Raw genomic sequence first — 17,714 nt, 5'->3', positions numbered from 1 at the left:
GAAAATAAGTAATTAATTGGCTCGGATGAAGCCGATAAGCGGGCGACAGTGGTGGAGGCAGGAAATATGGATTTCGATAATCATACGATCGCGAGTGATGCATATGTACGTATTATCCGTATCCTTCGCGAGAAGATAACGCGCTCAGTTATCAGCTGCCTGTTCTGAGAAAAACTTATGAATTTCTTTGTCCGTGCGATGAAAAACACTCGGCACATGTTCGATCTCGTTAATATCTTGATCAATTGATCAAGGGTCTGCCGAGTCTGTTCTTCTTACCATTCGATGGTAAAGCGTTAAGTCGGTGCGGTACGATTTGGCGGGAAATGTATCGAAAGCGTTGGTCAAAGGAAGTTTCGTTGGCGGCTCGCGGAGGTAAATGTATCTATCGGCTCCTTGGAAGCCCAGTGACGGGGGTAATCGGTCGAGCGATCAGGATCCCTCGACTCCCCTTTCTGTGTCGTCGCGGCGGTGGCGGCAGCCAACTACACATAAGCATAGACGGACGGCTATTTCCGCATGACATCACACCGCCCGCATTTAGGGGCACCAGGATTTTCTATTTTCTTGTCGGTCTACATTGGTGGCCCGTGAAGACCTGCAAGGTCAGCCCCACCGGGAGATGCGCGCCCGATCTCTTTTTATCCCTCTTTTCGTTCCGCCTGCCGCCTCGCCGCGTCTCCTTCGCCCCCCTCGCCCGGCCGGCAGATTCGCAAAAAACGTCTTATTAAAGGCAGGCCGCGACGTGGCCGCGAAATTTCCGCGATTCGTAGGAAATTAGGACCGCACGCTGCACGCCGTCGTTCCTCTTCCGCTCGGCTGTAATACAGCGAGGCAATCTGGCCCCGGTCATCTCGCCTAATCGAGAAATAATTGCACGAATTTGTCCGAGGGCCGGCGAGCCGGGCGGAAAAGAAATCTTCTCGCGTTCCCGCTCGGTCGCTCGCCTTTCGGACGCTGTTTTTTACCGATTCATACTCTCAGCTGGAACAATGCTTTCGGCGAGACAAAGGAGCGGCCGCTGCTGCTCGCCGGCGGTACCGTTTCCCGCGCTAACTCATTTAGCCGTTCGTTAGCGGAATTAGAAATGAGAAGCTTCTTTTCGCGCGAGAAGAAAATTCGCGGTGGACCCAGCCGCCGGCTTATTAGACCGCCTCGCGCGACTGCTACACTCTCGCAGACTTCAGCGAGGGGGGAATGATTAACGGAACGAGCTCCGAGTCGTAGGACTTAGCCGCGATCCGTGTCGCAGGCGCTATTAGAAATTCTAATAGCCCCGCTTCTAACAATGAAACGAATCTTTCAACGGTCGCGGCCCGTTTTTAGAAACGACTGCCCCGCGGCGATGGACTTGCCCATTTACCGATCGCGTCTGAATTCCACGGTGCCCATCACCCGAGACGATACGCCGATCGATACGTGTTCTGTTAATAAAGTGGATCCACGCGACCACGGAAGAGGATCTCTGCGCGAACAACTTCATAACTGCCGGTCGTAACGCGCCATACGTCGGCGGGCTTTTATAGGATCCTCTGGGGAATGTATTTCGTCGCAGAGGAATTTATCGTCCCGGGTAAATTACGATATTAGAACAGTTGGAAGCACCGGCAAGTCGAAGCGATACGCAGCTTAAACTTCGAATCGATCGCTCGATCTCTTTCGCTGTACCATCGTTTCGTCGACTATCCCAGGTGAACACGGTTCGCGCTCTTCCGGAGGTTCTCAGGAATTCCCCCCAGTCATCGGGAGGAATTCCACCGAATTTCAGAGCGGACGCGCGATGATTGATAAGTTTTTACGCGGATTACACCTGGCCGCGTGACGAATCGATTCTCTCGCACCCGTTCCCATCGCGGCTCACTGTTCCCATTATTATTGTTTCACGGGTTAATTTTCGCCCCGCCTCGGAAAACTTTCCTACCTCCGCCGGGTTATCTCGTCCATCTTCTCCTGCGTTCCTGTTGCGCAGAAATTAACATTCCGGTCGCCCCGTGGTAAGAAGAGGGCCGTAGGAGAAATAGTAGCGTGTGGGCATGTGTACGAGACGAGAAGATGGAAAAGGGATTTCGGGTGATGTCGTGGATTGGGAGTAGGACGCAGCGAGGAATAAAAAGAAGGGGGACACGTTGAGAGTGGAACCGGGGGTCATAAAAATCCGAAGCGCAGGTATAAACCAACGATCTACAAGTCCGTTGCGAGGACGATCCTAATCTCTGGTCGCTAGTGGGATAGCGGGAGTTGAAGCTCTGGGGACGGAAAGGCAAAAAGAAGCGTCGGAAGAAAATAGTCGGGCAGCTAAATTGCTACGGCAAGAGTTTTTTTAGAAAATCGGCGGAATGCGGGTTGTGGGAGGAGGGCACGGTTTTAGAGGAATTTTCAAGACCGAACATCTATGCCACCTAGATTTTTGGTCTTCTTTTAATAGCTGCGGCGCGGTACTCTTGAAATTTTTACGAGGAATTCCTTTCTTCGCTCGGCCTAACGACGACTAATTTTATTCCCTCGAAATATGCCGGCAGTTGGCTAGTTCTTTCTCTCGCGGCACAGAGTTCGCTACGCTTCTGCTCGCTGTTTCTGGCTATCGCGAACGCTAGCGCCAGGGTCCTCGGCTGATTCATACTTAACATTATGTCGACGTATTCGTATACTTGTCGCGAGTAGACGATAGCAGAGACAGGCTGGAAACGTTGATCCATCATACGTGTGTTAGGAGGTAATTAATAGAGGAGGGTTCGACACGGCTCGTTCGCTCGGTCGTAAATTCTGCGGAAGATCAAGAGGCAGCGACGCATAAATTTCACGCGTGTGCGATAAAACGCTGGCTAGTTTACGCGAGTGCGATTTCGCGAATCGAGCGACTCGACGCTCCCCGGCGCGACTCGGAGCTAATGGTTTCGTAATTGAATAAATGTAGCCGATTAGTCGCGTTGCCTCCGAGAGACGGTTAACGAGCTACCGTTCGAATAACCGTTCGGCTGACTGGCAATCGAATTTAGAGTTAATCGGTATTTAATTTAAATATGCTCGCGCGCTAACAGACTTATCTTGCTCATCAGCCGCGAGACGATCGGATCTATCTTCGCATTAATTCATAATTTTCTGCCAAGTCTAGGCGGCGAGCCCGCCGAGACGTCTCGGCCGCGAGGGGTTACTGACTTCCTCCTGGAAGTCAGCGACATTGGTGACACAGCTATATCGAACAAGAGTTTTATTTCTTTCTCCACAGATCACCGCGCGCTGCCTTGGCGCAGCGACAATACATCTGCGTAACCGAAGGGAAATGACAGAAACACGTCTCGGTGAAAACAATGGGCGGGGGGAAAATGTAGAATACGCGCGCACAATGCCCCGAACGCCGTGGCCTTATTTCTTCTTGAATCTGGCTTTCTTCGATACCACCACGGAGTTAGACGGGGACTTTGGGTTCGACTGGTTTTTGTGTTTCTTGCTCTCCACGTGCTGAGCGAACGTGCTCTCCGAGTTTAGCGACAGATTGCACGGCGCGCAATAATACTGGCCTGCAAGGGAAAGGGTTTATTAAAAAGGCAGGGCCGATGATAGCGCTCTCCTCCCCGCGGATCGTATCCTTACCCGATGGTGTTCGGTAGATAGAATAATCTATAGGTCCAGGCGTGGTGGGGGCGGTGTCGTTCTCGGTAGCTGAAAAACATTAATCACCTTCTTTCTTTCTTTCTTTCTGCTTGCTCCTCGACTATTCTGAATCGGGTACTTACCAGCCTCCGGAACGGGCAACCCGTTCAGCCTGAGCATTCGCAAGTGCCTGGCGCCCCGCTTGTGCGTTTCTAATTGGTCCTGCCGATTCGCCGAGACTCCGCACAGATCGCAACGCAACGGCGTCGGATAAGGCGGTGGTGTGTAGATGGGCCCTGTCGCCGGGGTCGGTACCGACGCGGTACCCTCAGGTACGACCGGCTGCGCCGGTGTCGATTGCACTTCCGGCTGGAATGCCAGCCCTATCCCGAATCGGCCGCTCGGATCTAATTGACTGTACTGACTTTGATTTTGAGACTTCTTCGACGGCCTGCAGAATTCAACGCTCTGGTATGACGAACTCGGCTGACACAGCTACAGATATCTAATTGTAAGAATAATTAGAGACAAGTATGCATCTCTGTACCTCGCACGACGACCGCCGTTCGCCGCTCTAATGTGCTTTTTACCGGCGTAGTGTTGCGTCGCATCCGTTTGCGACGTGAACCACGTCTTACAGATCTGGAAAAAGGGAACATTCGATCGTAGAAAGTCGAGGGACCTCCTTCTTTTTGGGGGGCTGCTACTTACGTCACAATAGTTTTGCCAGTCGGTGGTGGTGCTAGTCACTTGGCCGTCCTCGGTCTTCAGCTTCTTCACGCTCTGATTTAGAAACATGGACACCTTCTTCTGGTGCGGCTTCCCGTCGTAGTGGAGCTTGGCCTGCAGCGTGGAGTTCATCTGAAAATCATTCGTCCCGTTGTAATGGTCGCGCGAGGGTACACGCGCTTCGATTCAGACAAGACTCGATAAAACACGGTGTTATTCAACAGGATCTACAGTATTCTCATCGGATAAAGTAATCGAGCCTTACAACTGCATTGCACAGATCGCATTTCAGCGGTTTCATTAGTGCCGACAGTTCCCTCTGGGCGCTCGCGACTTTCTCTGCGAAATAGAAACATAAATCAATCTTTAATTAGCCCAACCGCCACTGGAATCTGGATTCCGATTTCTCAATCATATAATCTGATGGGCACCGAGAGTGACGGACGCGAATTCTCAAATCGAAGCGTGTTCCAACAGTATCCCGCGGGTATCAAACCTTTCCCTGTTTACCTGCATCTTGGGCAGGATCGATGAACTCGCTCTTTCGCTTGTGGTGCTTGCTCTTCGCTTTCCCGGGCACTTGTAGCGTCGGCGACGTGACCGTCGCGGCCGCCGCTTTGTAAGTGGTGTTGTACCACCGCGCGTAGAGCTCCGACGTGTCCGCGTCCGTTGGTATCCACCAGGGTGTAGCTGGCTGCCCGGGGGTGTGCGGCTGCATCGTCGGGTGCATGATGTACGGCGTCGGCACGGGAAGGCTGGGGAACGACGCGACCGGTGCTTGTGCCGTCGTCAGGTTCGCCGCGATTTCGCTGGTCGATGAATTGGTCGTTGTCGGCTCTGTCTTTATCGGCTGCTCCGGTTGCTGGTGCTCCGTCCTATTTAGTACGTCGTTGCTTTTCGACGTTGCGACCGGAGGTGGCGGGGGCGGAGGTGGCGGCAGGAAACACTCGAGTCCTGTGTTGCATACGGTGGTTCTAAGAACTGGGACAGGGTATAGCTCTTTTCTCAATGAAAATAGTAAACACTGGTACAGGAATGCGGCGCAAGGCTTAATGAGACCCGTCCACTGCTAATGGAACGAGACGTCTTTAATCAGCGGAGATTGTACCTACAGCTCTGAAACATGTCGTATTTAATAACGGATAACGACGGTGGCAATGATCGACCGGGGACACCAGGCACATTTTGCACGGCGGCAGGAATAAAGCGGATGGCAGGAGTTTACGTTACGCGTGTCACATTTACGACGACGATAAAGAGCCGGAGACAGTCGAGGCTGGTTCGAACCGCACGCGAAAATGCGCGGTTAAATTATCGGAAGCACGAGCCGCGGAGCGCAAACTAATAAAGCATGAATCATAAATATCGGTGCCAGAGGAGATGCGTATCGTCGCGATTTCCTCCGGGTTCGGATTTAATCGCGCGTAACGCTGATACTGATTTCGCTAATTTCCAACGATCTGGCCGATACCGGGCCCCGTAATGTCGCACATTTTTATTGGCAACATGCGAAATACGTTTCGCGAGAGGCGCGCACATTTCCCTTATCGACTGCACGCCTGCTGTCCGCACTGTGCACTTCAGGAGCGAACGAGTCGATTTAGCGCCCGCGATACTCGACTCCGTCGCGATCGAGATAACGTGGCAAACGTATCGGGCAAATTAGTCGGAAAAAAAATTTGTATTACGCGGACCGAATGAAATTATGGATAACGGCAGCGGGTATAATCTTCGACGATCGTTCCATCGACCACGGACGCACTGTTCCAACGGATACCCTTTGTTGACATATGTATATATACATACGTATAAGAATCACAGGTTACGAAGCAACAGGATAAACACTCCGCCTTCGCATCGACGATTATTTCCTCGGAATTACGCGCGAGACGTTACACTTTCGTTGACGAGCTTCGGAAGCGTGTGCAAGCAACTGATTGTTAGTGTCGCACTGCATTTGCAACCGGTATATACAGTACGTGTCTGTTATTTTTACATCCCGAGTCGTCAGCTGATTTCGACGGACGAGTATTCAATGAAATTTGTCAGTTAGCACGAAGATGCTTGGCAGATCGTATATGCCTTCGTGTTATGGGCCTGATATGGAGCACGATATGCTTATTCTTCGCGTAATTGTTTCGATAATTGGCTGATGGCACAAGCTGCATCCGGCTATTTCTGTCGGGACCGCGTTACAAATACGTAGGTTGCTATCGCCCTCGCAGCGACGCTGCTCCCTTCGAAAATGTAACGCTTCAACGTCATCTCGACGATAATGTGACAAATATCGTGTATTTCTACAGATCGATGCACGAAGACTATTTACGCGTTCACGTATCTCCCCGATAGCGGATTCACTGGGGCACAGGTCTCCTATGAGCGTGAATCAATGATATCGCTTCCTAGCACGCGAAACTCACCCGGTATTTCTGGATTCTCGATGATCTTAGCACTGGACATTTTCTAGCCGAAATATCGCGGTATTCTCTATTATTGTCAGGGAAAAGTTGACAGCGTGCGATAATTACGGCGCGACAAGCAGGCTGGTTTTCGTCTCCTTTCCACTCGCGAATTATTTCTACGCCCGTCGCTTCCCTCTTCGCACGTTTCGCTGAACCGCGGTACCATTACCATTCATGTATTACGTTTGACTGTCAATTATTCAGCGAAATAGAAAAGTTGGTGAGGTTAATAGGCGAGTTTGACAAGCGACTCGACGACATTACACGATATTGACCTGTGATGCAAGATGGCTGCTGACACTACGTTCGTCGGTCGTGCACTGTCCAAAATTATTCGAATCGCCAGAAAAAGTACGACCTCCCATGGGCAAGTCGTTGAGGATCGTTTGATCGCGAAGGATGGAGGATAAGGCTGCGCTGTTGAAATGTCTCGGGGAAAAAATTTACAGTGGCAAGGCCACGATAGATCGGCTGAAACTTGCAGGCAAGATCGACGGGATTGAGAAGCTTATAAGAAAGATTCAGCAAGAGATTAAATTTTTGGAAAAGGTATGCCCCGTCGATTCACTCGATACGTGCCACGCAGTTCCTTCGCGACGTAAAATCATTAATAGGTGTAAGGTGCAGCTGTGCAGTCTGGGGAGCATCGGTGCACCTGATCTCAGTATTTTGTATCGAGCACGGATAACGTGGAACATTATTTAAATACCATATGCTGTCGGATTAATACTGTCAGAATTATAATCGCCCACTATTCTCATAAAGGTACAATCTACAGGGAATGTAAAGAAAGAGCATCTGCAGAGCACAAATCTCATTCACCTAAACGCAATTGTGGCACGACTCTTTGGCAGCAGTAAACCCGTCAATGTTCTGAAACCCTTCAAGTATGAGGAGTCGAGGTTAGAGGTAGACATTGTGTGCAATGACGGAGCATCGTGGGTGAAAGTTATTGCTAGGAACGCTAGAGCGCTTACGTTGATCTCAATGGGTAACGGAGAATACGGGCAGAAGTCTGTACTAGATCAAGCGGCGTGTTATTTGGAATGCGCCAAACATTATCCGCACCTTTATAGGCCACCAGATATCGTGTTCCACTTTGCTTATGGCATAGAAGTACCATTGGCCATGCGTTTGGAACAGACGGGAGTAATTGTCGAAGGAGATAGAATAGAGTGCGAAGATGAAAAGAGCAGTGATATATGTGGTATAAATTTCTTTCTAGTACGATAACTGCATGAACCTATACAGTACAATAAGTTAAAGGAAGATATTCATTGCTATGTCTATTCTTTCGGATGTAGAAGTGGAGGACAGATTCTCTATGTGGATGTACACGACGGGATCGGTAGAGGAACCTTTAGAGAAAAGCAAAGAAAGCGTAACTTCAGATCTAGAAGCATTGAGCACGTCTTCTCTGGCAACTGAAATAAAGATTCTTAATCTGGATGTATCCGCTCTATTAGCATACGTAACAAATATGACTAATGGGTACGATCATTTCATTTATCGGGAGCCGCTGCTCACGCAACAAGCAGAGATGGAGAGAAAACGTCCGATCAAACCAATCCTAGAAAAGTTATTTAAGGACAAAGAACTGATTATTTGCCAGACTGCTTACGAGAATTTTATGAACATCGTAGATGTTATCGGTGGGTCCAAGGAAACCCTCAGGGCAAAAGAATTATTGAACAGAGTTCGGATTGTTGGCGATATAACTACAGGCAGAATTATGGAAAGGCTAAGTTTGGGTGGTAAAATTAAAGACAGATCTAGACTAGTTTTTGCAACAGGTGAATATATGAAAGCTATTACGGTATCCGCGAACGAGGGATTTGTTAGAGCTGCGCGTATGCAGGTATAGGTATTATTACTTTAAAACACAAAGGGTTCAAATAATTTCAGTAATAATTTTTTTCAGGGCATTGAGTGTACAGTTTTTCTGCATGAGCCTAGATCTCTCTCGGAGATCAAGGAAGCTTTTGCGACCAAAATAAGTTCGTCCTGATATATATTGATAAGATTTTAGACTATTGCAAAAGAAATACAAGACACTGTACATGAGAAATATTTCTATTTTACATAAGATCAGGCCTGGTAGTCGATACACGCGTCCATCTTCTTTTCAAAGTCTATAAAAAAAGAAACACAGACGAGCTGAAATTCGATCGTAATAGGAATGTTTCAGTTGTTAAAACATTAAGTATACCGTCAATAAATTTGTTGAAGTGTGGATTTCTTTCTCTGGCTAACTGAATATATTCTTTACACTTGATCTGGTTTCCAAGATGCTTGTAACACTTGGCACTGTTTAAAAGAGCTTTCAAATTCGTGTCAGATACTTTCAGTGCCCACTCGAAGTCGGCTAAGGCTTTTTCGTATAGTCCAAGATGAATGTACGACAAAGCCCGGTTATTCCATAACACAGACGAGTCTTTGCGTTGCTCTATTGCTTTGCTATAATAAGTTACAGCTTTTTCATAATTTCCCTCCTTAAATGCCCCATTCCCGATCCTCTTTAACGTGTCCGCTCGTTCGTTATTAATCTTTCGGCTATCCGCTCTCTCCTTCGCATCTTTCTCTACGCTCCTCATGAATGCCTCTACGTGTAAAGAAACGTTGGATCAGGACGCGAGCGAAACGATCGCAACGGCAGTGTGTATACCTTGTGATATTTGCTCCGCGCTGATGTTACTGTCGTCCCTATATTTGTTTATTACTGTGCGATTAGTCTTCACTGTCAGTTCATCGTGTTCGGAGAAGCTTTTCCCAGATCTTTGTTCTAACATCTGATCAGCCAACAGTTGAGCTTGCTGCTGCTCCTCGACATTCGACGACGCCAGTTTCTTCACAATCTTCCCTTAAGTATTACGATATATCAAATATTGTATCCATAACCCAAACATACTTACAGACGATACTTACCCACTTCTGTAACGCGATGCATGAAGTTCTGAAATTCCTCCTCTGTTACTCGTTTATCAACTGATAAATCATCCAATATTTTTTGCCCCTCCATTATCTTCTCGCGCGTTTCACCGCTTCCTGATCTTTCATTCATATCTCTTGGGACTCTCGATGCAAATGATTAGAAAAATTGATCTAACTACATTTGAAGCAGTTTAGTCACAGTAGGTTTCCATAGAAACGTATGATATAGCGTTAGAAGTTGTGTATTGTAGTAAATATTTTGTGCGGTTAGTAGTATGGTAGCGATCTACTTTCTGATTGGGATAAACGATGCGAAACACAATGACTGGTTTATTATAAAATTGAATAAGATTGTGTAGCAATGAAGCGAACGAGGTGACAAACTGTGGGTTAATTTGTACATGTTTTTAAATCTTTGGAAATGTTGTCGGCTAAAGAAAGACTCGTAATCATAAAAAGAGTTTTATTCAGTCTAAGTATTATCATTGATGTAACACGTATTAATCATTTGAGTTTTCAAAACACTTTATTACATCTATTCACCATTGGATTTCCTCCTTGAGTATTGCCGAAGTGCGCCTGCATTAAAAGATGTCCGATCAAGATTGGCAAAGGAAAACCGTCGGGACAGTGCCGAACCTTCATTTTCAAGCTCTTCGACTTCAAGGGGATCCATCTCTTCCTCGTCTTCTTCTACCTCGTGCAAGATATTTAGCTCGTCTTTAATATAAACCTCGCAGTTCATAGATTGGTTGCTCTCTGAATTATTTCTATGTTTCCTTCTATCCAAGGGTTGATTTTCCGCCGTGTCTAAAGTAATAACAGGTGGTTTCCCAGCTGTAATCTCTACTTCATCCATAATACATAACTTCTTCAAGGGCATAGATTTATCCTTCGAGATAGCTGATAGAATACGAGGCCAACTGACGACAGGATCAGGCGATTCTTTCCTCTTTTGAGGCGGTGGGTTCGAAATTCCTCTACTAGTGCTTGGCATGTCGATGTCTATATAGTTGAATCCTGACCTGCCAGCCTCCAATCGTTGATTAGTTAAGCTATTATTCTCCTCGACCCTCCGAGTAGCTTCCTGTGGGAATTTGCTTGCCGTTTTTTGCGTATGAGTAGACGAGATCAATTTTGTCGACGTGCAAGAGGGCGTCTTATTCTGTGGTCTGGCATTGGGTTCGTGTTCAGGTACAGTCTTGGTTGGTAATCCTTTCGGATCCTCGATTCTCACGCGAGACGCCGTGGTTGTACTTTTCGAGGTGTCGTGAGACGCGTTGTTGGACTCTCCGACCATAACCGAGGTCTGTACGTGCCTCAACCCGGTTACTTCTAATATTTCGGCGAGTTTCAGCAACCGTTTAACCTCACTTTGTACCACTTGTATCTCGCCGCAGTACATGAAATTAATGATAGTCTTCAGGTCGTCCGCCTCGATATCGTGCAAGATGATCATGGGATGAGGGTGGTCGTTGGCCACGAGCAAACGCCGAAAGAACGTGCTCGAGTTGGCCAATACCATCTTGTGACACTTCAATATCGTCCCATCTTTACATACTAGCGAGAGATCTACAAACTGTTGCTTCTCGTAGCACGTATCGAGGGAGACCGCTAAATGGGACGGGAAACTGTGCCACTTTAAGCTCAGTACCGTTTCTTCCCTCATTTCGATTGCTGTAACTGATAGCTGGTGGATTTTATGTGAACGTCTCACGGCACACGACTTTCGTTTATGACAACACTACTCGCCATGACACGTGCCGCTGCCATCGCGACTACGTTTCGACCACCTACGTGTTAACGTACATTTATGCCTGTTTGCTTGCCAATCTTTTATTTTCAAATCGCCGAGATTCCACTCTGAAACCGCGCGATCGACGCGTCGAAATCCCGCGAGCTAGTTTCGCACGATTCTAGTGGATTCAGCGAGGGTCAGCGAGTTGCGGAGCTTTTCCAGAAAACTTGGGCTCGAGTGGGGATTCTACTTTTTAAAAATACCTTGTATAGCAATCGATTTCCGCCAGACGGATGCTAGCGTTATCTAGCAGACAAAAAACAAACTATCGGCACGGATACATGGTCCAAAAATAAAACTTTCGTAGAGTCGCGACGATAACGACACCCGTATGTTAGCGAAGGTTTTTCGCTTCGTAATTGCGTATTCATCCAAAGCTATGATTGCGAAACGGCTCGTTCAGTAGCGTAACAAGTAATCCGACGTTACACGCGTCTTCGAACCGACCGTTAAAAGATTCCAGAGAAGTTTGGATCGTTTCATTAAAAGACGAAACTGACTAGGACTAGGAGATTGTGCCCGGTCAATTGTGCGCGCAAGTAGCTCGACGAATTTCGCGAATCCGATGGATTCTGGCGATTCGGAGTGCGCGGCTCGCGTTTGAAATTTAAGCGTGGCGCCACGCTGTCGGCGCAGGCGTGCTTCGGCTCTCGAGATATCTCGAAGTCGAGAGGCAGCCAGCGATCCCTCGATGCCAATTGGCTTCGATAATAGCAAATGGTCGTTTAATAACAGATGATTGAACGCGTTCCGCGGCGCGGCCTAGCATTTATCTGTCAAAAGTGGTGACGGCCGGCCGATCGGCGATGAGCCGGTACATGGGCGAATCTTGATCCCTCTCGCGAATCGATTCTAGGTTAACGAGGGCGTATTACTATTGATGAGAGACGCGTGTGCACGTTCCTGCGTTTCGACGTTAGCCGTTTTTCCCAGCGGCACGAACGCACCGACCGTCAGCGACTGCTGTTCGTATAACCGGCCCGCGTCGTCGTTTATTATGTGATCGTGAACTGTGAACGAACGATAGCAAAGAGAGAAGGCAGGAAGGCAGAATGGAGGAAAGGAAAATGCGGAACGTTCCACTGGACGTTCTCTACTGTCTCATCGTGGCGGCTCTTTTTCTAGCGCCATTCGCTCGTGCAGCAGGTAAGAGCACGACGGGTTCTGTGAAACGATTCGTAGCCCGTTTGGCAGTAAATTCAATCTCCCTTGTAGCGAACGAGGGCCCGAAATTGCCTCGCTCGACCGAACCATTGGGGTCACCCCTGCTGCTCAGGCCACAATAGTCTTCTTCCGCTTTTTCTCTCCTTCCCCTCGACCCTCTTCTCCTCACCCTTCTGGGCAAAGCACGCTTTCTCTATCTCTCTGATTCTCTCGCCCCGGTCGTCTCTCATTGTCAGCGTGTCTCTTCTCTCCTCTTTGGCCTTCCTTCGGTCCAGTAATCGAGTTCCCTTCGGTGTTGTGTTTCTCGCCGCTCCGCGTACAGTTTCCGCTCGATTTTTCCAGATACCACCGGGGGCTATTCACGTGTACACGATGTCCCGAAGGATGGCAAACGGTTAACGTGTCACGCGCCACACACGCTCCCTACTCGCAGAATCAATTTCATTTCAGGAGAATGCGATTCCTCGATGTGGTATAATTAATTCGGTATTCCCCGGCGTACTTTCCCGTTTTCGAGTTCTCGGTGACGTCAATCGTAGCCTGGTCGCGTTCTTCTATTAAAACATCGGCTCTTTCGCGCTGCATATCGGGTGTCTTGCCCGAGCCGACGATCCGGAAAATCCGCGATACCCGCGCATTCGTCGGTTACATTGTCGATCGTCTTGCAAGCTCCGTGCCCGTAGAAAACTATGAGTTTAAGTAAGTCGAACCGCATCGGAAACACGCGGTACGCACATATTGCCCAACCGAGAAAGCTAAAGGCTGTCCTTTGGAGAGGCCTCCGCTACGCTCGTTTCTTTATTCGGCTCGGTAGCAAGGACGCTCGTTTCGCTCGTAATACACCAGATGAGTCAACGTGATAACAAACGTCCGCGATATCGTACGTAAATCGCTTAGTGTGGCGCGCGCGATCCACGAGCACATTTATCGTTTTCGTTTCACGATCAAGGAGCGACGATACCCCGTAGGCGAAAGAAACACGAACGCGTTACGAAACTCGAAATCGTGACGCGTTGAATTGGAAACGTGACTGGGTGCCACGCAATAATAAATTTCCTCAGGGGACAGGAAGAAGAATAATTAACGCGTTTAATGTGTTTGGACTCTGTATATTGCATTGTTTTTGTATTTCGTATACTATGGGTATTTCCGTATAATAATAATAATAATAGTAATAATAATAATAATAATAATAATAATAATAATAATAATAATAGTAATAATAATAATCACGCATCGCTGGTTCGCGAGCGCGTTATTTCGCAAGCTTAGTTCATTTTTCATCTTCCTTTCGCCTCTCTCCTCTTCTTTTATTACAATTTTATCCAGCAGAACTGTTCCTTTCGTAGGAGAGCACAGTTACGCGGCGCTCGCTCGAAAACGTTGCGTTTAACTTTCCAACAAAAAATTGTTGTGTAATTTCATCTTGTGCGTGCAGCGCACCGTTCCACCTTGAATCGAAGATTGCAGTTACGTAATTTCTTTGGGATCCATCTGCTCCGGTTAGCTCTGTACAAGGGGGCTATTCGCTTCTGTCCGTTTCCTCGGGATAAAAGTACCTATCGCTGAACGTTGCGGAATCTGAATGAAAAGGCCCATTGTTCGATCGAGCTATGAAATCCGCGACGTTATCGCGCGAAAGTTCGTCAGCCCGTATCAGCCGTTCGAATTAATCCGCGGCTGACCCGCGAATGTTCGTCGACTCCCTGAAATTTTGCCGGCCGTGTTTATTCAGATCGCGTGTAACCGTATCTTATCGAATTAGCGCTATACCGTCTACTTAAATCAAAACTAACTCCATAATTTGCTTGACTCAACCGTGGCGTAGTTAACCCCTGTGTGCCGGCTGATAAAACGAATTCGTCTCAATTAACTGATTCAGCCAATCTCGGCACACGCAGCTCCGATAGAGTCTCGCAAAAATACCAACCGCGTCCGAGACGTTCCGTGTCTTTTGTTCGGCGGGGAAAAAAACAGCCGGGAACGCCGACACAACTCTGATAACGAACCGATAACGAGCACAATGCGCGCTCGTGACCAAAAAGCCCGAATCTCGCTGTGGGAACGACGAGTGCCGTTAGGCTCAGGTAAAACAGCCAACGGTTTGCGTAAACCACTGCGACGCGCGATAAACTGCTGTTCTAGATTAAAATTCATGAAGCAGGGTGAATCGCAGATACGGTCGCAGACTTGGGCTCGCTAATCGCGATTCGCGAGCGCGGCAATGTTCTCGCGCGTTCCATTGCACGAGCATCGCGACTGTTATCTACATCTATTTAACCTTTGGTTGGACGAATTAACTGGAAGCCCCGTTACGCACTGTCGACAAGTTGCCGGCCACGAGGTACACGGAAATACACGAGTCCTTACGCGTTTGGTCGCGGCGAGCAGCAAAGGTTCCTGCACAAGTCGCCGGCGACTGGTCGACAATGCGTTACGAAAGGGTGTCTCGTGTCCCCCGTTTTCAATTTGCGTGATCGTTGACGCGCGACGCATCGGTCGATCGAACGCTATCTGGACCGTTGTCATTAGCTACTTGTTGATCCCCGATGCGCTATAGGTATGCAGCGTTCGCTCGCGAACCCGCTGCAAAGAAGGGTGATTTACTGCCAAACGGGATAACCTTCGACATAGAAGAAACCGAAGAACAATTTCGCGTTCTGGTTAGAGGAGATACGCGGTGTCATAACTGCAATTACGAATGCGATTAACTGTCGAGTTCAGGGTCCCACGTATCGTCGAATCGTTTGTTCTGGACTCGCGCGTGTTTCGCTCCCTATCGGCAGCGTGTCTCAAATACTCAGATCTGTTCAACAGGAAATGACATGATTCAGTCTAAACCGTGCGACACGCACAAAGGGTACGAGCAGTGCGATACAAACGAGAGATGCGCTCAGAACTCGGAGGACGAGGAGCCGCAATGTATATGCAAGAGGGGTTACGAAAGGATAGCCGGGGTGTGCACGCAGGAACCAACCACCGTGGTTATTAGCACGACTACCGTTCAGCCAGACCTCAAGCACAACTCAGGAGGTACCTATGCATATGAAATTGAGGAGACGGAAAGGCAGGCGAAAGGTTTCGCGATCGCGCTCGAAAGAATTTGCCGGGAAGCTTTGAACCGTAGATACCTAAGTCGAACTACTGTTCACTAACCGCTTGTTTGCCCGATAATACGGTTGCATTAGTTGGTTATTCATAGGCCGATGCGATAGAGCTTATCGTAGGCGGGAGGTCTAAAGTAAGGCAACAGCTGTGCATGCCGATGCTGCTGGGACTAAATACTCATGTGAATTTTGTTTAGGTAGTTCTGTAGCCGCTGGTTTGTTAATACCGACCTTCCTCGTAGTGGTCGGTGTCTTGCTGTACTTCGGCGCGAGACGATACAAATGGCTGCAGCGATTTAGACAGTTCCGTCAGAATCGTTACGGCAATGTCCTAGTCACGAGGGATGACGATGACGACGACGATCCGCCGATAGCGTAAGGGGGAGGACTTCTAACGATAAGCGGAATGTATGTGCCGTGTACAAAGTGCGTTTCATTTTTTGTTTTTTTTTACTCGAAGCCACGAATTTTAACCAAGAAGACGCGCTCGGTTACACAATCCATAGTTAAAAGCGGTAAGCTTTTAGTCGCATCGCCGTGCGTATATCGCGTCTCAACTTTCTCGCGAAGTCAATGAAACCGTTCTTGCGGAGTCTTTAAATGCCACGATTTCAACGGGCTCTTGCTCGCGCACGAAAGTCTTCTCGAAGCTTGCTGACGCTTAGGGAACAATGTTGTGTAACTCGGAGTAAATATCGAGGAAATGTTTTAGACACAAGGTATATACATACCTATAATGCAAGGGAAAATATCGTCGAACTGAATTAAGAGGCTAAATGCGAAGGGGTGTTGGTGTAAGTGGACGTGTCTCTGCGCTAGGCACTTTGGAGTCTCGTCGATTTTCCAGCGAAAGATTTCGCATCGCTGATAATTTATCAATTGTATTTCGTTTTACAATGGGTTCTAATTCCTTTCCTCCATTTGTCGCGCAAACATGCTGCTGCTTACACGATCACTGGCTCTATGTTTATATACGATGGTTGTAAGGGATGCGGGGTAACTGACGGCGTTCTCGATAGTTTGTAAGAACACACTGAAAGCATAATTTTCTACGATGATATTAATAAGCTGGTCAGTAAATTTTACACGTTATTAACGTCTTGTAGTAGGAAAACGGTGATCGCTGGATCGCCGTGCGCTAACGTTAGGACAATTGTATTAAGTGTTATCGAAACTTCGATTGCGGGATGAAATTTGTTGCATGCGACGCGATTATCCCGTAGGTTTCATATTTCTTTAAGCACGCATCAATTACCGCGACTCTGACAACGTGTCTGAAATTTCATCGGTTTCTCTGAACGTCTTGTTCTTTCGTGGGTAACTCTCCAAACGGGCGCCTGTTCGTTTCATCTTCCTTTACCAAAGAATGACGGTCCCAGGATCCACACCAGTTCAACACGATGTTTAGAATTCTCAAGCAGAAGCCGTTGGTATTTTCTTATCGCTGCGAGGTTTCGTTGCAGGCTTGAAACGCGTATCGATCAAATGGAGTTAACTTTTAAAGTGCAAGACGTTTAGAACGCACCGCGCTCACACCAAAACAACGTTACATTTCTTACTGTGCATCAGTGGCGCACTCAGGGTTTAATCTAGGGGGAGTCGAGTTGAAGGGGTAAAAATATCTTCAATGCAAATTCAATAAAATTCTTTAGGTGATTAGAAAAATTTATTTAAAGAATAAAAGTTAGTTTCCTTCTATTTTTACAAAACCCCTTCTTTGGAGGGTGCCAGGGCCCCTTGGTGTCCTCCCTGGGTGCGCCACTGCTGCGCATCGATGTGGTATTTTGTAATATAACAAAATTTTGTAAATAACCCTCCGCCGTTCCGCGGACGCGTATTCTTGCCAGCCCAGTAACTCTTTTTCCTATAGTGTGTAATCTAATCGTGAATTCGAAAACGAATCGCATTGTCTATGTATAGGGAGAGAAGAAA

The 17,714-nt window shown here is 47.8% G+C and overlaps 5 protein-coding genes across 11 annotated transcripts in view; 3 read left to right on the top strand and 2 right to left on the bottom strand.

Moving 5' to 3' along the window:
- Conv (insulin like growth factor binding protein acid labile subunit convoluted) overlaps positions 1–17,714 on the top strand; it is an 86,372-nt gene that overhangs the window by 691 nt on the left and 67,967 nt on the right. The window lies entirely within an intron of this gene.
- On the bottom strand, positions 3,194–6,881 carry LOC143375332 (zinc finger protein 346). 6 transcript variants are annotated; one of them, XM_076824327.1, is made up of 8 exons: positions 6,741–6,881; positions 4,831–5,301; positions 4,586–4,659; positions 4,303–4,452; positions 4,139–4,233; positions 3,735–4,042; positions 3,592–3,660; positions 3,194–3,518 (listed from the first exon to the last, which is right to left on the bottom strand). In XM_076824327.1, the coding sequence occupies exons 1-8, from the start codon at positions 6,778–6,780 to the stop codon at positions 3,364–3,366; spliced, it is 1,362 nt and encodes a 453-aa protein (XP_076680442.1). In that variant the 5' UTR covers positions 6,781–6,881; the 3' UTR covers positions 3,194–3,363. The 6 variants fall into 6 exon arrangements, with proteins under 6 accessions (XP_076680442.1, XP_076680443.1, XP_076680440.1 ...); XM_076824328.1 differs by having other exon boundaries at positions 4,831–5,274; XM_076824325.1 differs by lacking the exon at positions 6,741–6,881 and adding an exon at positions 5,429–6,072.
- Positions 7,182–9,017, top strand: LOC143375333 (UPF0415 protein C7orf25 homolog). Its single transcript, XM_076824331.1, has 4 exons — positions 7,182–7,331; positions 7,548–7,989; positions 8,087–8,640; positions 8,704–9,017. The coding sequence occupies exons 1-4, from the start codon at positions 7,182–7,184 to the stop codon at positions 8,788–8,790; spliced, it is 1,233 nt and encodes a 410-aa protein (XP_076680446.1). The 3' UTR covers positions 8,791–9,017.
- On the bottom strand, positions 8,204–11,953 carry LOC143375374 (uncharacterized). The gene is made up of 5 exons (XM_076824380.1): positions 10,250–11,953; positions 10,115–10,144; positions 9,708–9,856; positions 9,448–9,642; positions 8,204–9,384 (listed from the first exon to the last, which is right to left on the bottom strand). The coding sequence occupies exons 1-5, from the start codon at positions 11,380–11,382 to the stop codon at positions 8,915–8,917; spliced, it is 1,977 nt and encodes a 658-aa protein (XP_076680495.1). The 5' UTR covers positions 11,383–11,953; the 3' UTR covers positions 8,204–8,914.
- Positions 12,261–17,594, top strand: LOC143375334 (uncharacterized). 2 transcript variants are annotated; one of them, XM_076824334.1, is made up of 3 exons: positions 12,261–12,657; positions 15,493–15,708; positions 16,025–17,594. In XM_076824334.1, the coding sequence occupies exons 1-3, from the start codon at positions 12,564–12,566 to the stop codon at positions 16,159–16,161; spliced, it is 447 nt and encodes a 148-aa protein (XP_076680449.1). In that variant the 5' UTR covers positions 12,261–12,563; the 3' UTR covers positions 16,162–17,594. The 2 variants fall into 2 exon arrangements, with proteins under 2 accessions (XP_076680449.1, XP_076680448.1); XM_076824333.1 differs by having other exon boundaries at positions 12,275–12,657; positions 15,980–17,594.

This window comes from Andrena cerasifolii, chromosome 12, assembly GCF_050908995.1.
Source record: "Andrena cerasifolii isolate SP2316 chromosome 12, iyAndCera1_principal, whole genome shotgun sequence".
Classification (NCBI taxonomy): Eukaryota; Metazoa; Arthropoda; class Insecta; order Hymenoptera; family Andrenidae; genus Andrena; species Andrena cerasifolii.
This window is presented reverse-complemented; position numbering and strand designations above follow the sequence as displayed.